General features: G+C 43.8%; 1 protein-coding gene across 3 annotated transcripts in view; it reads left to right on the top strand.

Moving 5' to 3' along the window:
• The window catches only part of WDR33 (WD repeat domain 33), a gene marked incomplete at its 5' end in the record, with an annotated part of 1,521,229 nt that overhangs the window by 1,202,408 nt on the left and 300,486 nt on the right, over positions 1-18,335 (top strand). For all 3 annotated transcript variants that reach the window (XM_044070565.1, XM_044070566.1, XM_044070564.1), the window contains 1 exon segment: positions 5,493-5,937. In XM_044070565.1, the coding sequence (XP_043926500.1) occupies positions 5,493-5,937 (445 nt within the window).

Here is an 18,335-nt window from a genome sequence, read left to right as displayed (position 1 = left end):
TGGATGTCAGAAAAAGTGAATAATTGTATTTCTTGTGGGAAACAGATACCGCATAGGGATTATCACTCTCTTTGCATTCCTTGTTTGGGATCGGACCACGACGTAGTCGGGTGTCGGTTTTGTGCTAGGTTTAATAAGCGCACTATAAAAAGAAGGTTAGATTGTGCTAGGTTAGTCTTTGGTAAGCGGTGTAATTATAATATGCCGTCAGATCCTCCGACGCCCGCTTCCACGAAGAAGCGCAAAGACAAATCCTTGAAACCTAGACAGGTTGATTCGTCCGTTTCGGACGCCGGTCCTGCAGAAGCTACAGTGGAGCAGGTGGATCCGGCTGAAGGTTCTGTTGAGTCTCAGGGGGAAACTTTGATTTTGCAGGATGTGGCCTCACAGGAGTCAGGTCAAGCTGAAGGGGCCTCTCAAGTTACTGTTCTCCCTTCTATGCCTAAGGTGGTTAGGCCTTCTGCTACTATTTCTAAGGCTTCTTCTAAGGGTAGGTCTGTTTTGCCTTCCTCTGGTGTCCCTCCAGGTACTTCAGGGTCTGTGCCTAAAAAGCACATGCTTAAAATGGCAGAAGATTTGATTACTTTAATTAGAGGTTCTATGCCCCCTCCTGATAAGAGGCCCAGGGTGGAGCCAGAGTTGGAAAGTTTGGATCAGGCCTCAGATGACTCAGACTCTTCTGCTGAAGATATTCAAGATTTTCCACCTTATTCGGATTCTGATGCAGAGGATTCCACTCCTTCTGCTTCTCCTCCAGAGGATTTCTCATTTTCGGAAACTCTGCATTCTATGAGGGAGCATTTTAAGTGGGAAGGACAGGATTTCTCTGATTCACGGAAGAGGCTTAGGGAATTCTTATTTTTACCACAGCATAGACCCTTGGCTATACCTCCTGTTTTGGATGTTGTTCAAGATGTTTTCTCGGAGGCTTCCCTTAATCCAGATTCTTTGCCTCCTGCGCCAGTTAAACCGGACAGGTATTACAGGGTGCCTGAAGCTCATAAATTTCTGTATAAGAGTCCTAGGGCGGACCCAGAAACTATTAGTCAGGGGCCTAAGGGTGTTAGAGCTTCTGTTGTAAAGAATCCGGTTCCTCTAGATAAGGAAGCTAGAGCTTTGGATAAATGGGGTAAGAAGGTATATACCTCTTCTACTTTAGCAATGAGGGCTTTAAATTGCCAGTTTCATATGTTGAAATATCAGAATTTCCTCCTTTCTCAGCTAAAATCTAAAGTGGATGCTTTGGCAGAGGGCATAGAGTGTAATGAATTGCAGGATTTAGTACATGTCTCTGAACAGGTGGGTAAGCATTCTTTGCAGTGTGGTTTTGATGCTGTACAGGCCTCTTCTAGGGTGGCTGCCACTGGTTCAGTTCTTCGTAGGCACGCCTGGCTTAAGGATCAGAATTTGTCCGAGCATGTTAAATCTAGAATTCTGGATGCCCCTTTACAGTCTGAAGTTTTGTTTGGTCCCCCTGTGGAGTTGGTTTTGAAGAAAATGGAACACAAGGCTAAGTCCATGCAGACTGTTAAAGATTTTTTGCAGGTGCAACCTCCAAAGTTTAGTAGAAATTGGCCTACTAAGGGGTGGACCTACCCTTCTTCTGATTCTCAGTCTAGGGGTAGATCTAGACGTGGCAGGGGCAGAGCTCAAAGTACATTCAGGCCTAGAACTTGGAGTTCACCTGCACAATCTGCAGGTGAGGGCAGGGGCCAGTCCTTTCGTAAACAGGCCCAATGACCTGCATTTTCAGCTGCCAGATTCTTCTTCCCTGGCAGCTCCTTTGGGAGGAAAGTTAGCACTCTTCAAGCAAAACTGGCTTTTAGTCACCCAGGACAAATGGGTATCGGACATTATAAACCGAGGCTACAAGTTCTATTTCCATACATTGCCTCCTTTCAAAGGCATGCCAGACGTTCCTCCTCGGCAAAGGATAGAGGCTCACAAGCAGATTTCTTTACTTCTTCAAATAGGAGCTATACAGCCAGTTCCTCTGTCAGAAGTGGGACTAGGATTTTATTCTCGCCTGTTTCTAGTGCCAAAGAAAGGGAACACGTGGAGACCAATTTTGGATTTATCTATCCTCAACACTTATCTGGACATTCCAAAGTTCAAAATGCTGACATTACAACAGCTTTTACCTCTGTTGGGAAAAGATCACTGGATGGTAACTCTGGATCTCAAAGAGGCTTATCTTCATGTTCCTATCAGGCCCAGTTGCAGGAGGTACCTGCGTTTTCGGGCTGGAAATTTACATTATCAGTTCTCTGCATTGCCCTTTGGCTTATCTACTGCGCCCAGAGTGTTCACAAAGGTTCTGGCTCCAGTGATAGCCTTTTTCAGGTTAAGAGGAATACAGATTTATTTTCACATCCTTTGTTTAAGCAATTTCTTAGAGGGGCAAAGAACATAAGACCCCCACGTAGAGCTCCTACTCCTGCTTGGGATCTCAATTTTGTGTTGGAAAAGCTTACTCTACAACCTTTTGAGCCTGCAGCTACTGCCGAGTTGAAGTATTTATCATGGAAGACTGCTTTTTTGTTGGCCATCACCTCTGCAAGAAGGGTTTCTGAATTACAGGCCCTTATGGCAGTGGAACCTTTCCTGATTTTTCATAAGGATAGGGTATCTTTGCGTACTAATCCTTCCTTTATGCCTAAAGTGGTTTCTAGTGTGGCCTTGAACCAAACTATTCATTTGCCTACTTTTTATGCAAACCCCCAAATAAAGGGGAGAAGATTTTGCATACTTTGGATATTCACAGGCAGTTACGTTATTATTTGAGCAGAACCAAGGGGTTCAGGCAGTCTCAGCAGTTCTTTGTTTCTTTTGCTTTGGGTTCTCAGGGAAAACCTGTTTCAAAACAAACTATTTCTAAATGGATTGGGTTTTGTATTTCTTTCTGTTATTCCCATCATGGTAAGGAGATTCCGGCTGGAATCAGACCTCATTCCACTAGAGCTACTGCCACTTCTACTGCCTTTCTAAGGGGGGTAGCTACAAAAGATATTTTGGAAGCAGCCACTTGGAGTTCAGTACATACTTTTTCCAAGCATTACCACCTTCCTCTTTATTCTAAGTCTAGGGCTGGATTTGCCACTGCAATTTTACAGGGCATTTTAGCAGCCCCTAATGCTTTATGATTTTGCCATCCTCCCTTTACCTCTGCTTTGGGATTCTACCCATATGTAAGGACTGCAGCAATGTGAGATGAAGAACATAGTACAGTTTTGTACCTACCATAAATGTAGATGTTCGAAGATCCACATTGCTGCAGTCCAGTTTACCCTCCCTCCTTCCCCTCTGTAGTTTGACATGGTTATATGGTTTGGGTGATGGTTGTTGTTGGGTATGTTTTTGGGAGGTATCCTGTTTTTGGGCTGTGGCCTTTCTTTTTAGGGTCTTCTGACATCTGGGGCAAGAAAAGACTGAGGATATGACGTCGGTCATGCGCTTTTATACCCTGACACTCTGATGTCAGATCTAGGCGCCCATGACCGACGTCAGCCTAATACTTTGGTATTCGGGCCGACCGAGGACAGCGGACTACCCATATGTAAGGACTGCAGCAATGTGGATCTTCGAACATCTACATTTATGGTAGGTACAAAACTGTACTTTGTACTCCTTGTATTTTTCTGTATAATTAAGCTATTTTGTGTTTGTTTTTCTTAAATTAAAATTCCAGACTGTTTTAAGTCTCATTTTCTGTCTTTTTTTCAGCAATGATTGAATTGGGTCCTTTTAAATCAGTTCTTTACCCCTTTTATGAAATAATTACTATTAGTGGTTCAATGGGTAGCATACTTGCCTTTGATGCTGGAAGATCAGAGGACTGTGGGTTCTATTTCCACATCAGGTACTTGGAATCATTTTCCAATACTGACACTACAGTACAGTGTAAAGAGGGTGCTGCACTCCTGCATATGTCTTCCTTCGGATGTGACAGTAAACTGATGTCCCATCTGCTTGAGCTGGTGAGAGCTATGTGGATGTAATCAAGTTCCCCAAGGAACTGGTCAGATTTCTCTAGTCAGTATGAATTTCACCTCAGGTCTACCCTGAAATGAGAACACAGGTCTAGTGGGACCTACCCAGTCAACAAAGAACAAGTTAAAAAAAAAAAAAAAGTAAACTGAGTGGCTTTATGACACACAGGATGGAGCCTTTACTGCAACCCAGGAAACTAGGATTCAGTTTGTTACCCCAGCAATGGAGGATCCACGCAGGAAGGTAGAAGTGAAGGGGCACGGCCATTTGTCATCTGCAGGGGGGGGGGGGCACATAGTGGGTGCAATTTTTCTAATAGAGGCCAAGGAAGGGACCACTCCTTATGATTCCAGAGACGGCAGGGTTGCTTGGAAGGAGCACTCCTTGTGGAAATGAAGCGACAGCCTCAACGGTCAGCCCATTGCATGCCCTTTCCCGGTGCTTTTACTGAGTGTATGTGGGGGGTAGAATGCAATCAGAAAAGCTGAACCAGTCCTGATGGCTACCAAAATGATGGAGGCTTCTGGCTGAATCTCACCCCATTATGGCGAATTGATTGGTTCATTAGTCAGGAGAGGGCTGATGATCAGCAAGCACAAAAAATGGCAAAAAAAGGAAGTAAACCGGCTTGCAGAACAAAGAACATTTTTTTTAATATAAAAAGCAGTTTGATTGCCAATCAGGAGAGGCAAGACCTGGTCTTTGAAAATAAACATGTGGAAAGATGACAGGCAAACTGCAGTTGGGTGAGGAAGTTGTCTCCTTCCTCCTAATAAGATCATAATGGATAGTACAGGCCACCACCTTCTCTCCACCATATAGACTTGGGGAGGTTATTAGTTGTGACTGAGGGCTAATTTGGTAGAGCTGGTCACATCAGCTTCACTGCCCCACCTCCTTAGGGTTACCACCTGTCCCACTTTGCGAGGGACAGTCCCTCTTTGGGCAGTTGTGTCCTGCAAAAAAATTGAAAAAATGGCAAATGTCCTGAGATTTTATGACAAAAATATTTCCTATATTTTATGTAATAGTTGCATAAAACAGTCATTCTGTATCTGAAACACCTAAATGTTATAAGAAACAGAATAAGCAAGTAAAATACTACAATAAAAAGCTTTTATTTAGGCAAAAAAGTGAAATACTGTCCTTTGTACTGGCTGTGGGTATGTTTTGCCCTGCAAAATCTGACGTTTGTACCCAAAATGTCCCACTTTGGGCATTTGAAAAGGTGGCAACCCTACACCTCCTCATCTAGCTGAAGAAATATATTTTAATTAAATCCCTAGTCTCTTCTCTCACTCTCTGTGTGTGTGTGTAATACACACACACAGACACACACACATTTTCTCTCTTTCTCCAAAATCACACCAACTTGAAGAAAAAAGAAGTATTTTCACTTAATTTTGTTATTTAGATGTCAGTAGACTGCTACTGTTAATAAGAGAAATGGAGCATATGTATGAACAGGCTGACTGATTACTTCTTAAATTATTTTCTTCCAGGTGATTTTCATGGACCACTAAACCACCACATGGGCCCATCACAAGAAAGAAGGCCTGATCCGAATGCACAGGGTCCAGAGCATGGCCCAGATAGGGGATCATTTTGTGGTTCCCAGGACTGGGGGGATATGAGAGACAGTCGAGGCCCACCTGACCGAAGGGGCCCTTCACAGGATTATGACACATCTGATGACTATCAAGATAAGAGATACGGACACAGAACGAGAGAGTTTGAAGGGAGGGGAGGACCTGCCTCTCAGGACGATAATTGGAGAAGAGGGGGAAATGGACATCCTTACCCCTCTGATTCTAGAGAATTTGGAGAAGGAGAGACCAGAGGATCAAGTCGGGGTCAGTCCTCAGGATGGGAAGGACGCAGACCCCCAGATGAAAGGTTTTCTCGAGAGACAGATGATTCTAGGTATCGAAGTAGGCGAGAAGACAGGTAAAGTAGAAACAGCTTGAGTAAAGCAGTTTGTAGTATTGAAGACGTGCACAAAATAAAAATGCTCATTTTCATTTATAAATTTGTGTTCTAATGTTCATGTCTGCTTCAAAGTAGCATTCCAGTGTTTAAGAGAAAGAGTAGTATAAAATAAACAGTTTTACTCAGTGATCTGGTAGTTAATATTTGAAGAGTAACATTGTACCTTAGGGGCATGGGATCAGGTCATGATGATGAGGATCATAGCTTTCCATTGGAGTAGTTTCAGAAATGCACAAAAGCAAGGAATCTAAAGATGCATTAATTTCCTCTTTAGAAAGGTGTGGAGATTTCTGTAGATATTTGTTAAAGCAATATGCTTTGCTGGTTGGTGTAAAGCATTAATCAATGGTAATTTAAGTATGTTAGAATAAGATATGGTAATAAGAGATTAGCTAAGACATGGGATCAACTTATAATGCTGTTTAAGCAGGAGACTAGATAATGTACTTCAGAGATTGTCAAGGTCTGGACTACATTTGCAAGATAAGGAAAATGTGATAAAATCTGCAGTGCAGTTACAGGTATTTTGAGAAAGAAGAAGCAATTTTCAGAAGAGATGAAGGTTGAATAAAATAGTTATTAAATAACAAATAACAGTACTTATCTTAGTCATTGAAGAACAGACATATTTGTTGATTCCAGTAAATCCCAAAATAATTGGCAGTGAGACTGAAAAGGCAAAAAACACAGAGAGTTATAACAAGTTGGCGGGAGAAAGGTAAGATGTATTGAACTAAAAATTAAGTGATAGTAGAATACATTTGAATGTAGTATCAAGAATTTGTATGTCTATCTTTTGCTAACTGGGTTAATCCCACTAGGCCAGTAAGGCTCAAGGTTGATATTTATACTGGTTATGGGAACTTTGGCCAGGGCACTGCTGTCTTTGGTAAGTGCCATGGGATCTTTTATATCCACCTGTACTAACATCAACTCTGGCAGATGTGGCCTAGATTTAACATCAAGGCTTAAACCAAAATAGTAGTAGTGTGAGTTACTAGCTTTTCTTGAAAGATCTGTAATTATCTTGACTAATAGTGATGCTGAAGCTGTGCTGCTGCTGCTGGCATTCAGAATGTGATTGTTGAGGTTGGAAGGAGGGGCAAGAGGAAAGAAACTGTGTGTTTTATTTTGGGTGAGTGAAAAGCAAGGTGTACTCCCTACAGTAGTACACCTTTTCATGATAATGCTGGAAAAGAAAAAGATTTCTGATTCATGGAAAGATGCAGTCGTATCTGTATTATCAAAAGAAGGAAACATTTAATTTCACTGTCTTCTTATAGGACTATTTCAGTCGTGAATTACAACTGTAAGTTGTTTATGGTAGTGTTAGTGAAAAAAAGTAGCAAAATATATGCCTAATTTTTCAGTCAGTAATTAATGTGGATTTTTGAGAGGAAGGTATATTTTTGATAAGTTACTGAAAACAGATGTTAATGAAAATGGCACAAGAGCAAAAGAGACCATGATCAGTATTAAGTTTAGAGAATGAGAAGGCTTTCAGTAGGGTGAAATGGTTTTGCTTTGATAATAGTTTGTTTTTTTTAAATGAGTTTACTGATTTGATACAGGTAATTTAGAGCCTTACTCAAGATTCAGATAGGAATGCTGTGGTCCTTTGCACTGTCGGGGAATCACTGTCTTGGAGTTGTCTCCCTGCTTCTCTTTACTTTGTATTTAGAACCTTTGGCAGCCATGATTAGGAAGTTAGATTTGTCCAGGTACATACTAGAATAGGACTAAGTAAAGATTTCATTGTTTGATTGATTTATATGACAGACAATGAAAAGGATTTTGAGGTGGTGTTTTAGAAGTTGCATAGGTTTGGTAAAATGTCGGGATGCTGGAAGTAAGTTTTGATCCCTCAGTAATGATGAAAGTGATTTATCAAGATCTGTGCCAGGCAGAATATATTTAGTACTTGGGTTCTTGGTTAAGTAACATTGTGGAACAATCTAAAGGCAAAATATGTGGAGTCCTAAATGGTTCTAAAGAAGAATCTGATGTCCTTTTCATTCTTCCTCCCTTAAGGGTTCTGGATCTAATCCTCAAATCTGACTCAGCTGCATGTAACAGACTTCAAACTCTCGAGCTCCTCCCTCTACCTGTAATGCCCTGCTGTCCTGTTGCCTCAGATCTCGTTTGCTGCCGTCATGGTTAGACGCAGGTTCTGCTCTTGAGCATTTGTAAGCAAGTTTCTTTTGGTGTTATCTTTTTAAACTTATTTAAACCGTAATTTTTTTCCATAATTCCTCCCTCTTAGCTTTTGCTGGTGTTGGGAATGTCTTTACCTTTATCTTCTAATCTTTTTCTAGTCTTTGGTACTATTGTTGGTACTCTCTTTACCTAATTTTTAATAAGGTAATTCTCCCTGTTACTGTAGTTGGTAATTTTGTCCTTTTCTCTGATATGAAAAAAAAAGCTTTATTGTTGTGTACCCTGTAGTTAAACTGCTAGCTTTCTTAACTACAGGTTTTAAAAAATTCACTTCTTGTGGGCATAAAGTCCCTATCTCAGATGCCTGCAAGAAATGCATTTATTGCCTTGGACCCGACCATTTAAATACGGCCTGTACCGTCTGCTCTGCTTTTAATCCTAGAGCTTTGGCTGGCAGGAGTAACAAGCTAATATTGAAAGGCTTGCTTCCTGCTACTACTACTAATGGGGCTCAAACACCTTCAAAAAACAGTACTGTGGTTTCTTCAAAGCACAAGAAAAGGTCTCCTCCATAGACTCCAAGGTCTTCCTTGGAATCTAGGGGGGGGGAATTATGGATCTCACTTCTCCGTTTCTGAGCTGTTTCAACCTACCCTCAGATCCGAAGGTTTCAGCTCCAATAGTCAACTCTCCTTCACCAGTGTCATCCCCACTGCATCTAAGTCCTCAGATCCGAAGCCCAGTACATCTCTTAAGAGCCATCCTTCTCAGTATATGGTTAAGCCAATTTCACCCTCCTTGCCTACACAGTTGTTTCAAACTCTGAAGAAACACTCCAGGTCCAGCATCTTCTAGGTCTTCTAGAAGCTTATCAGAAGCAGATGTGGCTAAGATGCAAAAATTTCTCAGAGCTCATTTTCAGATAGGGGTCCTGCCAGTTCCGTCCCCTACTGGATCCTTGAGTGTGCATTCAAGGTCCATTTTATCTCCTTCTCAAGTCTGACTTGTGGTTTCAGAGCCTGGGGTCAGAGATCCCCGAGAGGCTCAGCATCGGACCAGAGGAAAGTTTCCTTCTCTACTCCAACTATTTCCTTGACAGGTTCTGTTCTGATACCCTCTGATCAGAACAGTTCTCGGAGCTGAAGTGTTGCGGTCAGATCAGAGGGGTTAGGTTCAGCGACATTTTTGTTGAAGCTATCCTTTCCCCTTAGTACTTCAGCCCTAGATAGTTCGGATCTGATTCTCCCCTTGAGATTCAGTCCCAGGGGAGGCCATGATCTACTTTTTGCAGAAGCTTCAGCTCCAAGGGGGTGGGTCGACGCTTCTGCTCGTCCCTCGGCCTTCAGTTTGTGGAAAGGTTTCTTTCTCTCCAAAGAGGAACTGTCATTTCATATTTCAGATCCTACCTCTTTACTCTTGTCTTTTCCTAGCACTGTCAATCAAACCTATTCCACAGGGACAGTCAGTTCCAGCCAGTGTCCAGCCGGTTCTAGTAGAGGAATTTCTTGACACCTCTCCAGAACATCCTATGGAAGAGGTCCCCTGGAAGAGGATGTTTAAGAGGAGAGGCACAGACTCCCCCATGGAGTCTCTCACAGAAGACACCAATTTAGATGGAGAGGGATCCCCCAGATCACCACCAAATGACATTTCCTTTGGAGATACTCTAAACATCCTGAAGCAGAAAGGTGGTTATTTGTCCCAAACCCCTTCTCCTGAAGAGTCTGTGTTCTTCAAGGCTTTGGGTTCTTGCCCATTTACGTCTTGAGTACCTCCGTGGATGAACTTATTGATCTAGTCCCCTCCCCAACCATGAAAAGACTGATACTGTCAAGCCCATCCCCAAGTGTCCTGACATTTCTTGGCCCTACCTGCAGACAGACCTCCACTGGAGCAAAGGAGTCCCAGTTGATGCTATGGTGATGGCGGCAGCCACTAAGAAAGAGCTAGCAGAACAGAGCTGCTCTGTCCATCTGCCTAAAAAGGAGTCCAGTGTGTTGGACAGATTTGGAAAGCAAGTGTTCACCTCAGCTGCTTTTGCACTGAAGTCGCTTAATTATCTGGTGCACTTTACTAGGCTTCAGCGAGATTTGACTAAAGAGCTATCAAATACTCTTGAGTCCATGTCTCCTGAGGATTTCAGAAGAACTTCCTCTCAACTGACCACTCTTGTCTATTTCAATTGCTTCAATGAGGTTGATCTCACACACAGCTGAAGGGACCTCATGAGCAGCCTGTTCAGGCCGCACCATAAGGAGACAAGCATGGATGCGATTTTGTGGAGCCCTTTAAGATGTCCTTTGTTAAAGCCCCTTTTGATGGCACTTCCTTGTTTGGGCCATCAGTAGAAGATACGCTTACCCACAGTGAATAAGAAGGAAAGAACCCAGTGGGTATCAAGTTTTCTACACCTCAGTGAACCTTCTCTAGGAACCAGAGAGGCAGTAAGAGAATGTGGTTTCATAAATCTCTGGGACCTTTTCAGGATTTGCGTGGAAACAATTCCTCCAGAGGCAGAGGGAGAAGTATTAATGGTAGACCTCACCCTAGAGGCATAGGAGGCCCACAGAACCAGGGCTTTATAGATTCCTTTTCAGACTGGCCATATCAAGGCTCCTGAAGTGCTGCCAGTTGTTCAACTGTAAAGACAGTCGGGGGGTCATTTCTCTTTGCACCTGGACAAACATCATAAAAGTTTTATGGGTGATGAGAATAATATCCAGAGAATATTGCATGTCATTTTTCCTTCTTCCTCCTTAGCAAAGGAAGAAACTTCCCAGCATTCCACCCATTCAAAGAAAGGCTGCAGCACAAGAAATACAATAGCTGCTAGAAAAAGGTTCATCCAGAAGGTCCCACCCCACCATATAGGATTCAGAACTTATTCATGCTTCTTTTTAGTGCCTAAGAAAACGGGACCTCAAACTCATTTTGGATATAAGCAAATTGAACCAGTACATTAAGAAAGCAAAGTTTTGAATGATCACGGTTTAGTCCATCCTGCCTTTCTGCACAAGGATGATTGGATGTGCTCTGTAGATCTTCAGGACACGTACTGTCGTATCAGAATAGACGATCCAGAAGGCATCTCATGTTCGGTTGAGAGATGGTCATTACCAGTTCAGAGGTCTGCCTTTTGGACTCCCCACAGCCCCCAGGGTGTTCACCAAATGTATGGCAGTAGTGAGAATGAAGGATTCCAGTCGTTTCCATATCCAGACAACTGGCTCCTAACTGCCCCTTCCAAGCATCAACTACAACATGCCAGGGACTATTTGCTCCAGGTTTGCGGCAGTTTGGACATTACAGTCAGTCTTGCCAGATTGAAACTTGCACCCATTCAGAGCCTGGAGTTCATTGAGACAGTTTGGAACACACCATTACAGATAGCATCTCTGCCTGTTCACTGCATTACTTCTGTCTGAAACCAGCTTCAGGCTATCCTTTCCCATTCATCTCCTCCAGGAAGACTAGGGCTTCAAGCACTTGGGTCGATGTCAGCTGCCATAATACTTCATTCTCTTGCACGCTTCTTTATACAGGTTCTTCAGTGGACTCTTGCTGTACAGTGGTCCATTCTATATCAATCCCTATCCTTTCAAGTAAAACTCACCCCAGTTTGCAAGCAGCACATTCACTGGTGGATACAGACTTTCTGGGCCGACCTGGGCACCAGGTAATTAAGCAACTTCAGTGTAAAAGTAGCTGAGATGGGCACTTGCTTTCCAAATCTGTCCAACACTCTGGATTCACTTTTAGATGGATGAACAGAAGAGCTCTGTTCCACTAGCTCTTTCTTAGTCAGGTACGTCAACAAGCAAGAAGGAACATGAGGTTTACCTCCTTTGCAGAGAGGCCTTGAGGGTTTGGGAATGGACAGTCTCATCAGACCACTTTCTGATTGCAACACACTTCCCGGAGAAAACCAGTGTTCTTGCAGACAAACTAAGCAGATCCATTCTGAAGCCTAACAAGTAGTGTCTCAGTCAGTAGCGAATATGGTCTCCAGGCGTTGGGGTCAACCTATTTGCCACCTTTCTCAACAACAAGTGCAGCAAGTCCCTCAGGGGAGTCACCGAGAGATGCCGTGCTTCGTGCTTGACCCTCAGGTCTCCTTTATGCTTATCCTCCTCTTCCCTGGATTCCAAGATTTTTACAGAAAGCAAGCAGGCTGAATAGCTCAGGGTGTGCACACTTATGCAACCAGCTTATTGCACATTTTTTATTTTTTCTATTTTTTCCCCTAACAGATTTGTTTGTTTTTCAATTGAATTGTACAAGTTATAGGTCACATTAAAGGTGGGAAAAGTTTTGAAATGATTTATTGTGGTCTCATTTTTTTTGTATCACAAAAACCTGGCATTTTAACAGGGGTGTGTACACTTTTTATATCCACTGTATTTGTATTGAGACATTAAGTGCCCAAGGCAAAAGTTTTACTTGTTTGAGTTAATTTATGTTTTAAGTTGGTTTTGATTACAGACCGGCTCCATCGGTATAGAGGGATAAAACCTTGATTACAACCCTGTCAGTTCAAGCTCAATTAATGTCTTGAGTGCTTGTAGGAGCCTTGTGGGAAGAAAAATGAATGATGAGACAAGGCCTTCTCGCCCCTTACAGGGTGAAAGGAAGTAGGACTTGCTGATGACAGTACTGCATCACACGCCTCGGCAGTGATACTAGGGCTGTACTATAAGCCAGTGCTGTGGTAGTTGGGTGGGTACAGAGGGAGCATCACCATGTAGAGGTATTCATTCCCTTGAGTCACCTGTGCTTGTCTCAGCTGGATGATATCACCCAGCCAGTCCCTGTAAGGGGAAGTAAAGCTTTATATTAAAAATCCTACAAGATGCAGTATGATAGATCTTTGCCTAGCCCTTGTCCCACTCATCATGTTTATTTCTGCTCATACCTCTGCAGATTGACTATACACATAATGATTAGGCTTATAGCCTTCCCAAAGGGGTAATCCTCCTGCTAAGGATGGGCCTTGAGAACAGTTAAATAAGGGACCTGACAACAGATGAACCTGAAGTCAGCAGCAGTAGGTCAAAGGAAAATGTGTCCAAGAGGCTGCACCAGAAGAAATAAGGATTCACCGGTCCTAATGTATTTGTTAGTATGTTGTTGAGCTGTTTATTAGAATTTGGTTAAAAAGATTTCACGTACATTTTTCTTTATCTGTTTTTAAGGCAATAAAGATGGGTTCAAAAAAGACCTGCTAACTGAAAACTTACTAGAGAGAGATGCATTCATACTACTGGGATCTGAGGACTAGTAGTTTAGTTTCCTTCCTGCATCTGGCCTTGTGTGTAAGGTTCTGGAATGACAGCTCTCAGTACTTCAGTGCAGTAGATGTACGTGAATGCAGGATGTTCAAGTGTGCCCTACCCTCTGCAGCAAATTTAGTGTTTATAAAATTTGCAAAGTCCTGCTCTAGAAAAATTCCATTATGTGTTCAATGTAATAAGTGATACATTTTCACAGAGGGACAGTATGTGTGAATATAAATAACTTATAAGTGTCTGTTGGGCTGGTGGTTTTGCAGCCTTTTAAAAGTGGCTGATGAGCTTTCACCCTTCCTATTCCAACTGTTACAGTAACAGTTTACTTGACATGTTTTTTTTTCTTTATTCAGTTTCATCTCCAGAAATCCTTATGTATCACCATAAACGAGTTGTACAATAAGATTTTGTAGCCAAAAAGTACAGTGAAGTACAGTTGCCTGAATATTTTACTGTAGGCATTACAAATCTTACAAAACTGCAGGAAAAAAAAGAAACAGTGCTGCTCTTCATCACATCATTGGTATGTTTTTGCAGTCAGTTTTGCATCATTTTGTATCATGTCAGAATATGTGGTGTGTATTTCTTATTACACTTGCATATTGTCTGTAACAGATGTGGGGATAATATAGCCATGTTCAGCAGAAAGTATTTTGCAGGCTTAGCAATAAGATAACACAACAGTTAGTGGAACACCTTGAATCAGAAAGGGTTTCTTGTCTTACATCACTGTTAGTGACTTCTAAATAAACAGCTGCACAGAACCTGTTAAGGACAAGTGTATATGTATATATACAAATGCTTTTCTCTTACACTTTGTGTGTAACCCCTCTAAGTGAATGACAGTCCATAACAAAACAGCATCACTCTTCAGATGGAAGAGCAGTGTTACATGCTTTCTAAGTAAATAAATGAACACTTGCTGATCAGCTATGTATATGTATACAGCCAGGTTATAAAACTATTTCTGTTAACTCATGAAGTCTTACTACAGTGGATATAAAAAGTTTACACCCCCCCGTTAAAATGCCAGGTTTTTGTGATATAAAAAAATGAGACCACAATAAATCATTTCAAAACGTTTCTCACCTTTAATGTGACCTATAACCTATACAATTCAATTGAAAAACAAATCTGTTAGGGGAAAAAATATAAAAAATAAATGTACAATATGCTGGTTGCATAAGTGTGCACACCCTTAAAGTAATACTTTGTTGAAGCACCTTTTGATTTAATTACAGCATTCAGTCTTCTTGGGTACACATCAATTAAAGAGACTCTGATTAACCTCAAAGTTCAGCTGTCCTAGTAGGATTTTCCTGACATTTACTTGATTGCCTGGTACAGCAAAACCATGGATGTTATATAGTCCTATCTCACCTACATTCTTACCCGTGGAGTCGGCCAATTTTACTAGCTCGAAGTCTCTCATTGGCTGGGCTAAGTGGGTATCCCATGGTGCCTGCTCCATATCCCCAGATCACGTTTGCCACTCATGTAGCTAGGACGTGGTCTCGCTTGGCTGTGGCTAAGTACCTTCTTTTCTTGATTTAAGAGAAGTTTGATTCAATCAAAAGCTATTTTCGTAGCTATTGTTTAAAGCTGTCTAATTTTGTCTGGTGTGTTAGGCTTGGTTATTGTGAATTTTGTGAGTTTTTTTGTGTGGTATCCCTCTTACTGTTCACCGGGCTAGGCCCGTTTCAGTTAGAGGGCCTAGTTCTGTTTCCTTCAGTGTTTACCAAACCGTTTAAATTAGAGGTATTGGCTACCCTCTCCTTCTGTTCCTTTGTTGAAATAGTGCTAGAGTTGTGTGCAGTTTGATCGCGGCTTTGCTGTTGATTACCTCAGTATCGTTCCCGCCTTATTAGAGTGAACACCTGTTCTTGTATTGACTTGGTTTTTGTGTTGTGGGCGCAGCAGTTAAAATGTCTAAGGATACGAAGGAGCATAAACCTTCGGGATTTAAAAAGTGTTCAAAATGTGGGTACAAAATGTCCATAACCGATGGACATTCCATTTGTGTCTACTGCTTAGGAGCCATCCATCTGCAGGAATCCTGCAGCTTTTGTCATGCATTCAACCCTAGAGTTCTCCAAGAGAGAAAGAATAAACTAATCTTAAAGGGACTTTTGAAACCCTCTTTTGAAGAGGCTATGGATTCGGCTTCCAGTGGCAAGTCTAAATCTGGCAAGTAAAAAAAAAAGAGATCTCCGGCTCCGTCAGCTTCATCGGAGCCTCTGGAGAAAATGACTAAAACTGCATTGACCTCCTCGGCTCCACTGTCCTCTGGGCCACAGGAAGGATCAATATCTATGGATCCGGCATCAGCTCCAATTGTATTGGAACCTCCTAGGAGCCGATCGCCTAGTATCAAACCTACTTCTCCTGAGAGGAGATCGCATTCTCCATCCCTGTCCTCCAAATCCTCCAGGACACTTTTGGATGTGGATAGGGTGGTTCAGAAGCTCCTCCAGTCTCCGGTTTTGGCAAAATTGTTTTTGGCTCCGACCCAGTCGGCTCCGGAGCCCACCCCAACAGCTTCTTTGATCATTCCTCCTCCGAGCACATCTCTGTCTGCGGAGCCGGAGTGTTCCACGCCACGTGATGTTTCTAGGCCGGTTCCGATGCCCCATTCGGCTCCATCGGTACAGATATCGTCGGCACCGTCATCGGGGTTCGGGACTCTTCAGTCGGGCCCAAGGAGGGACATCACGGCACTTATTTCGGTTCCGAGTCTCCCTCTTGGTGCTTCGGCTCGGGGAACTCAGATTCCTGTCATGGCCTCGGAGACTGGTCGCTCCTCGGACTCGGGGGGGTGGCCTTTGAGGCTATGTGGTCCACGCTGGCCAGGTCCTCAGCTACATCAGGCGGGTCGGTCACTCTGTCACCCACCACTCCGGTGAGAGCTTCTGTTCACCACCCATCCATGGACAGCAAAGCACCAGAGCCTAGGGATACCCCCACGAGTGGTCCCCAAATTTCTGAGGGTCCGTCAGAGTTGGTGCCTGAGGATCCCCCCAGAAAGAAAACGTGCAAGCGGAAGCACATAGACTCCTAAGACGAGTCCCTCACCTTTGATACTGACCTAGAGGAATCGGAGGGGTCCCCCAAGTCATCCTCTGATGATGTTTCCTTCTCCGATATCCTGGAGATACTGAAACAAAGAGGTGATTGGCCTTCCAAAGCCCCTTCCAAGGAGGAGTCAGTATTCCTTAAGGCTTTCGGTGCTCAACCCTCCACCTCCTGGGTGTCTCCACCCTTCGACGAACTCCTTGGCCTGATTTGTCGAAGAGTGTGGGAGAATCCTGATTCTGTGGAGCCCGTGCCCAGGCGTCCCAACAAATTTCTTTCTGCCCCCCCCCCCCCCTCAGGGCAAAGAGTTTGTCTAAAGGTGTCCCTGTAGATGCCATGGTGGTGGCGGCGGCAGCCACCCAGAAAGAAGTAGCAGAGTCTTCTTCATCCGTCCATCCTCCTAACAAGGAGTCTAGGACCATGGACCGGTACAGGAAGCGTACCCTCTCGTCAGCAACCTTTACATTGCGGTCGCTTAATTACTTGTCTCATTTCACTCTGCTCCAGAGAGATCTCCTCAGAGTTGGGAGATACTCTTGCGGGTAACATTCCTGAAGCAGTGGCTCATTCGGTTAACGCCCAGGTTTCTAACCTCAACTCCATTGTCAACTCATCCATGCGGCTCATTTCGTATGCAGCCGAGGGAGCGAGTAGGGCAGCAAGCTCAGGGGTCGCCCTTAGGAGGCAAGCCTGGCTGCACCTCTGTCACTTTGCGGAGGCCTTCAAGTCTTCCTTCACTGACGCCCCCTTTGATGGTTCCTCCTTGTTTGGGACCAAAGTGAAAGACACCCTCACCAGGTGTGAGCAAGAAGGAAAGACCCCGTCTGCCGTAGGGGGTCCATTTTTCCCTTCCTTCTAGTCCTTATCCCAAGGCCCAGCGGGAGGGGGAGATGTGGTTCAAGAAATCACAGAGGTATTTTCCTGCCGCACAAGGTGAAACCCCCCTCCAGAGGCAGGGGAGGGGAGGTTATTCAGGGAGACGTCTCCCCAGAGGCAGAGGGGGCCTCCGCAATTCGGGAGACTGCGACTCCTTCCGTGGTTCTCCATACTCTCATTCCTGAGGGTGTGCCCGACTGTGCTTATCCGGAGCCAGTCGGGGGTCGAATTTCCTTATACCCAGAAGCCTGGGAAAGAATTACCCAGGACCGATGGGTATTACGGATAATTTCCGGAGGTTACCTCATTCCATTCTCTTCAGTACCCCAGCCAATCAGAAAAATCCCAGACGTACCACCCAGTCAAAGGGATCAAGCAGCCTCAGAGGTCTCGCAGCTGCTAGAAAAAGGAGCTATCCAACGTGTCCCCTCAGACCAGATATGATTAGGGACTTACTCAAGATTCTTTTAGGTGCCGAAAAGAACAGGGGACCTGAGACCCGTACTAGATCTCAGCCAACTCAACAATCACGTACACAAGTCCAAGTTCCGTATGGTCACACTACAATCGATTCTCCCATTGTTGGGAGAGGAGGTATGGATGTGCTCCATCGACCTCAAGGATGCTTACTACCATGTCAAAATGGACAGAGCATCCAGGAGTCACCTATGCTTCCGGCTGGGAGCCAGTCACTTCCAGTTTCGAGCCCTGCCCTTTGGTCTCACCACAGCCCCCAGGATGTTCAAATGTATGGTGGTGGTGACGGCTCACTTGAGACGTCAGGGATTCCAGGTGTTTCTATACCTGGACGACTGGCTCCTTACCACCCCCACCAGGCATCAACTATTTCAAACCAGGGACGCTACCATCAATCTGTGTCACCAGTTGGGCATAACAGTAAATTGGGAAAAATCTGCCTTATTGCACTCACAGCGTGTCACCTTTATAGGAGCAGATTTAGACACC

This window comes from Protopterus annectens, chromosome 4.part1 (genome assembly GCF_019279795.1).
Source record: "Protopterus annectens isolate FY-2018-M chromosome 4.part1, PAN1.0, whole genome shotgun sequence".
Lineage (NCBI taxonomy): Eukaryota > Metazoa > Chordata > Ceratodontiformes > Protopteridae > Protopterus > Protopterus annectens.
The sequence above is the reverse complement of the archived record's forward strand: the minus strand, read 5'-3'. Positions and strand labels throughout refer to the sequence as shown.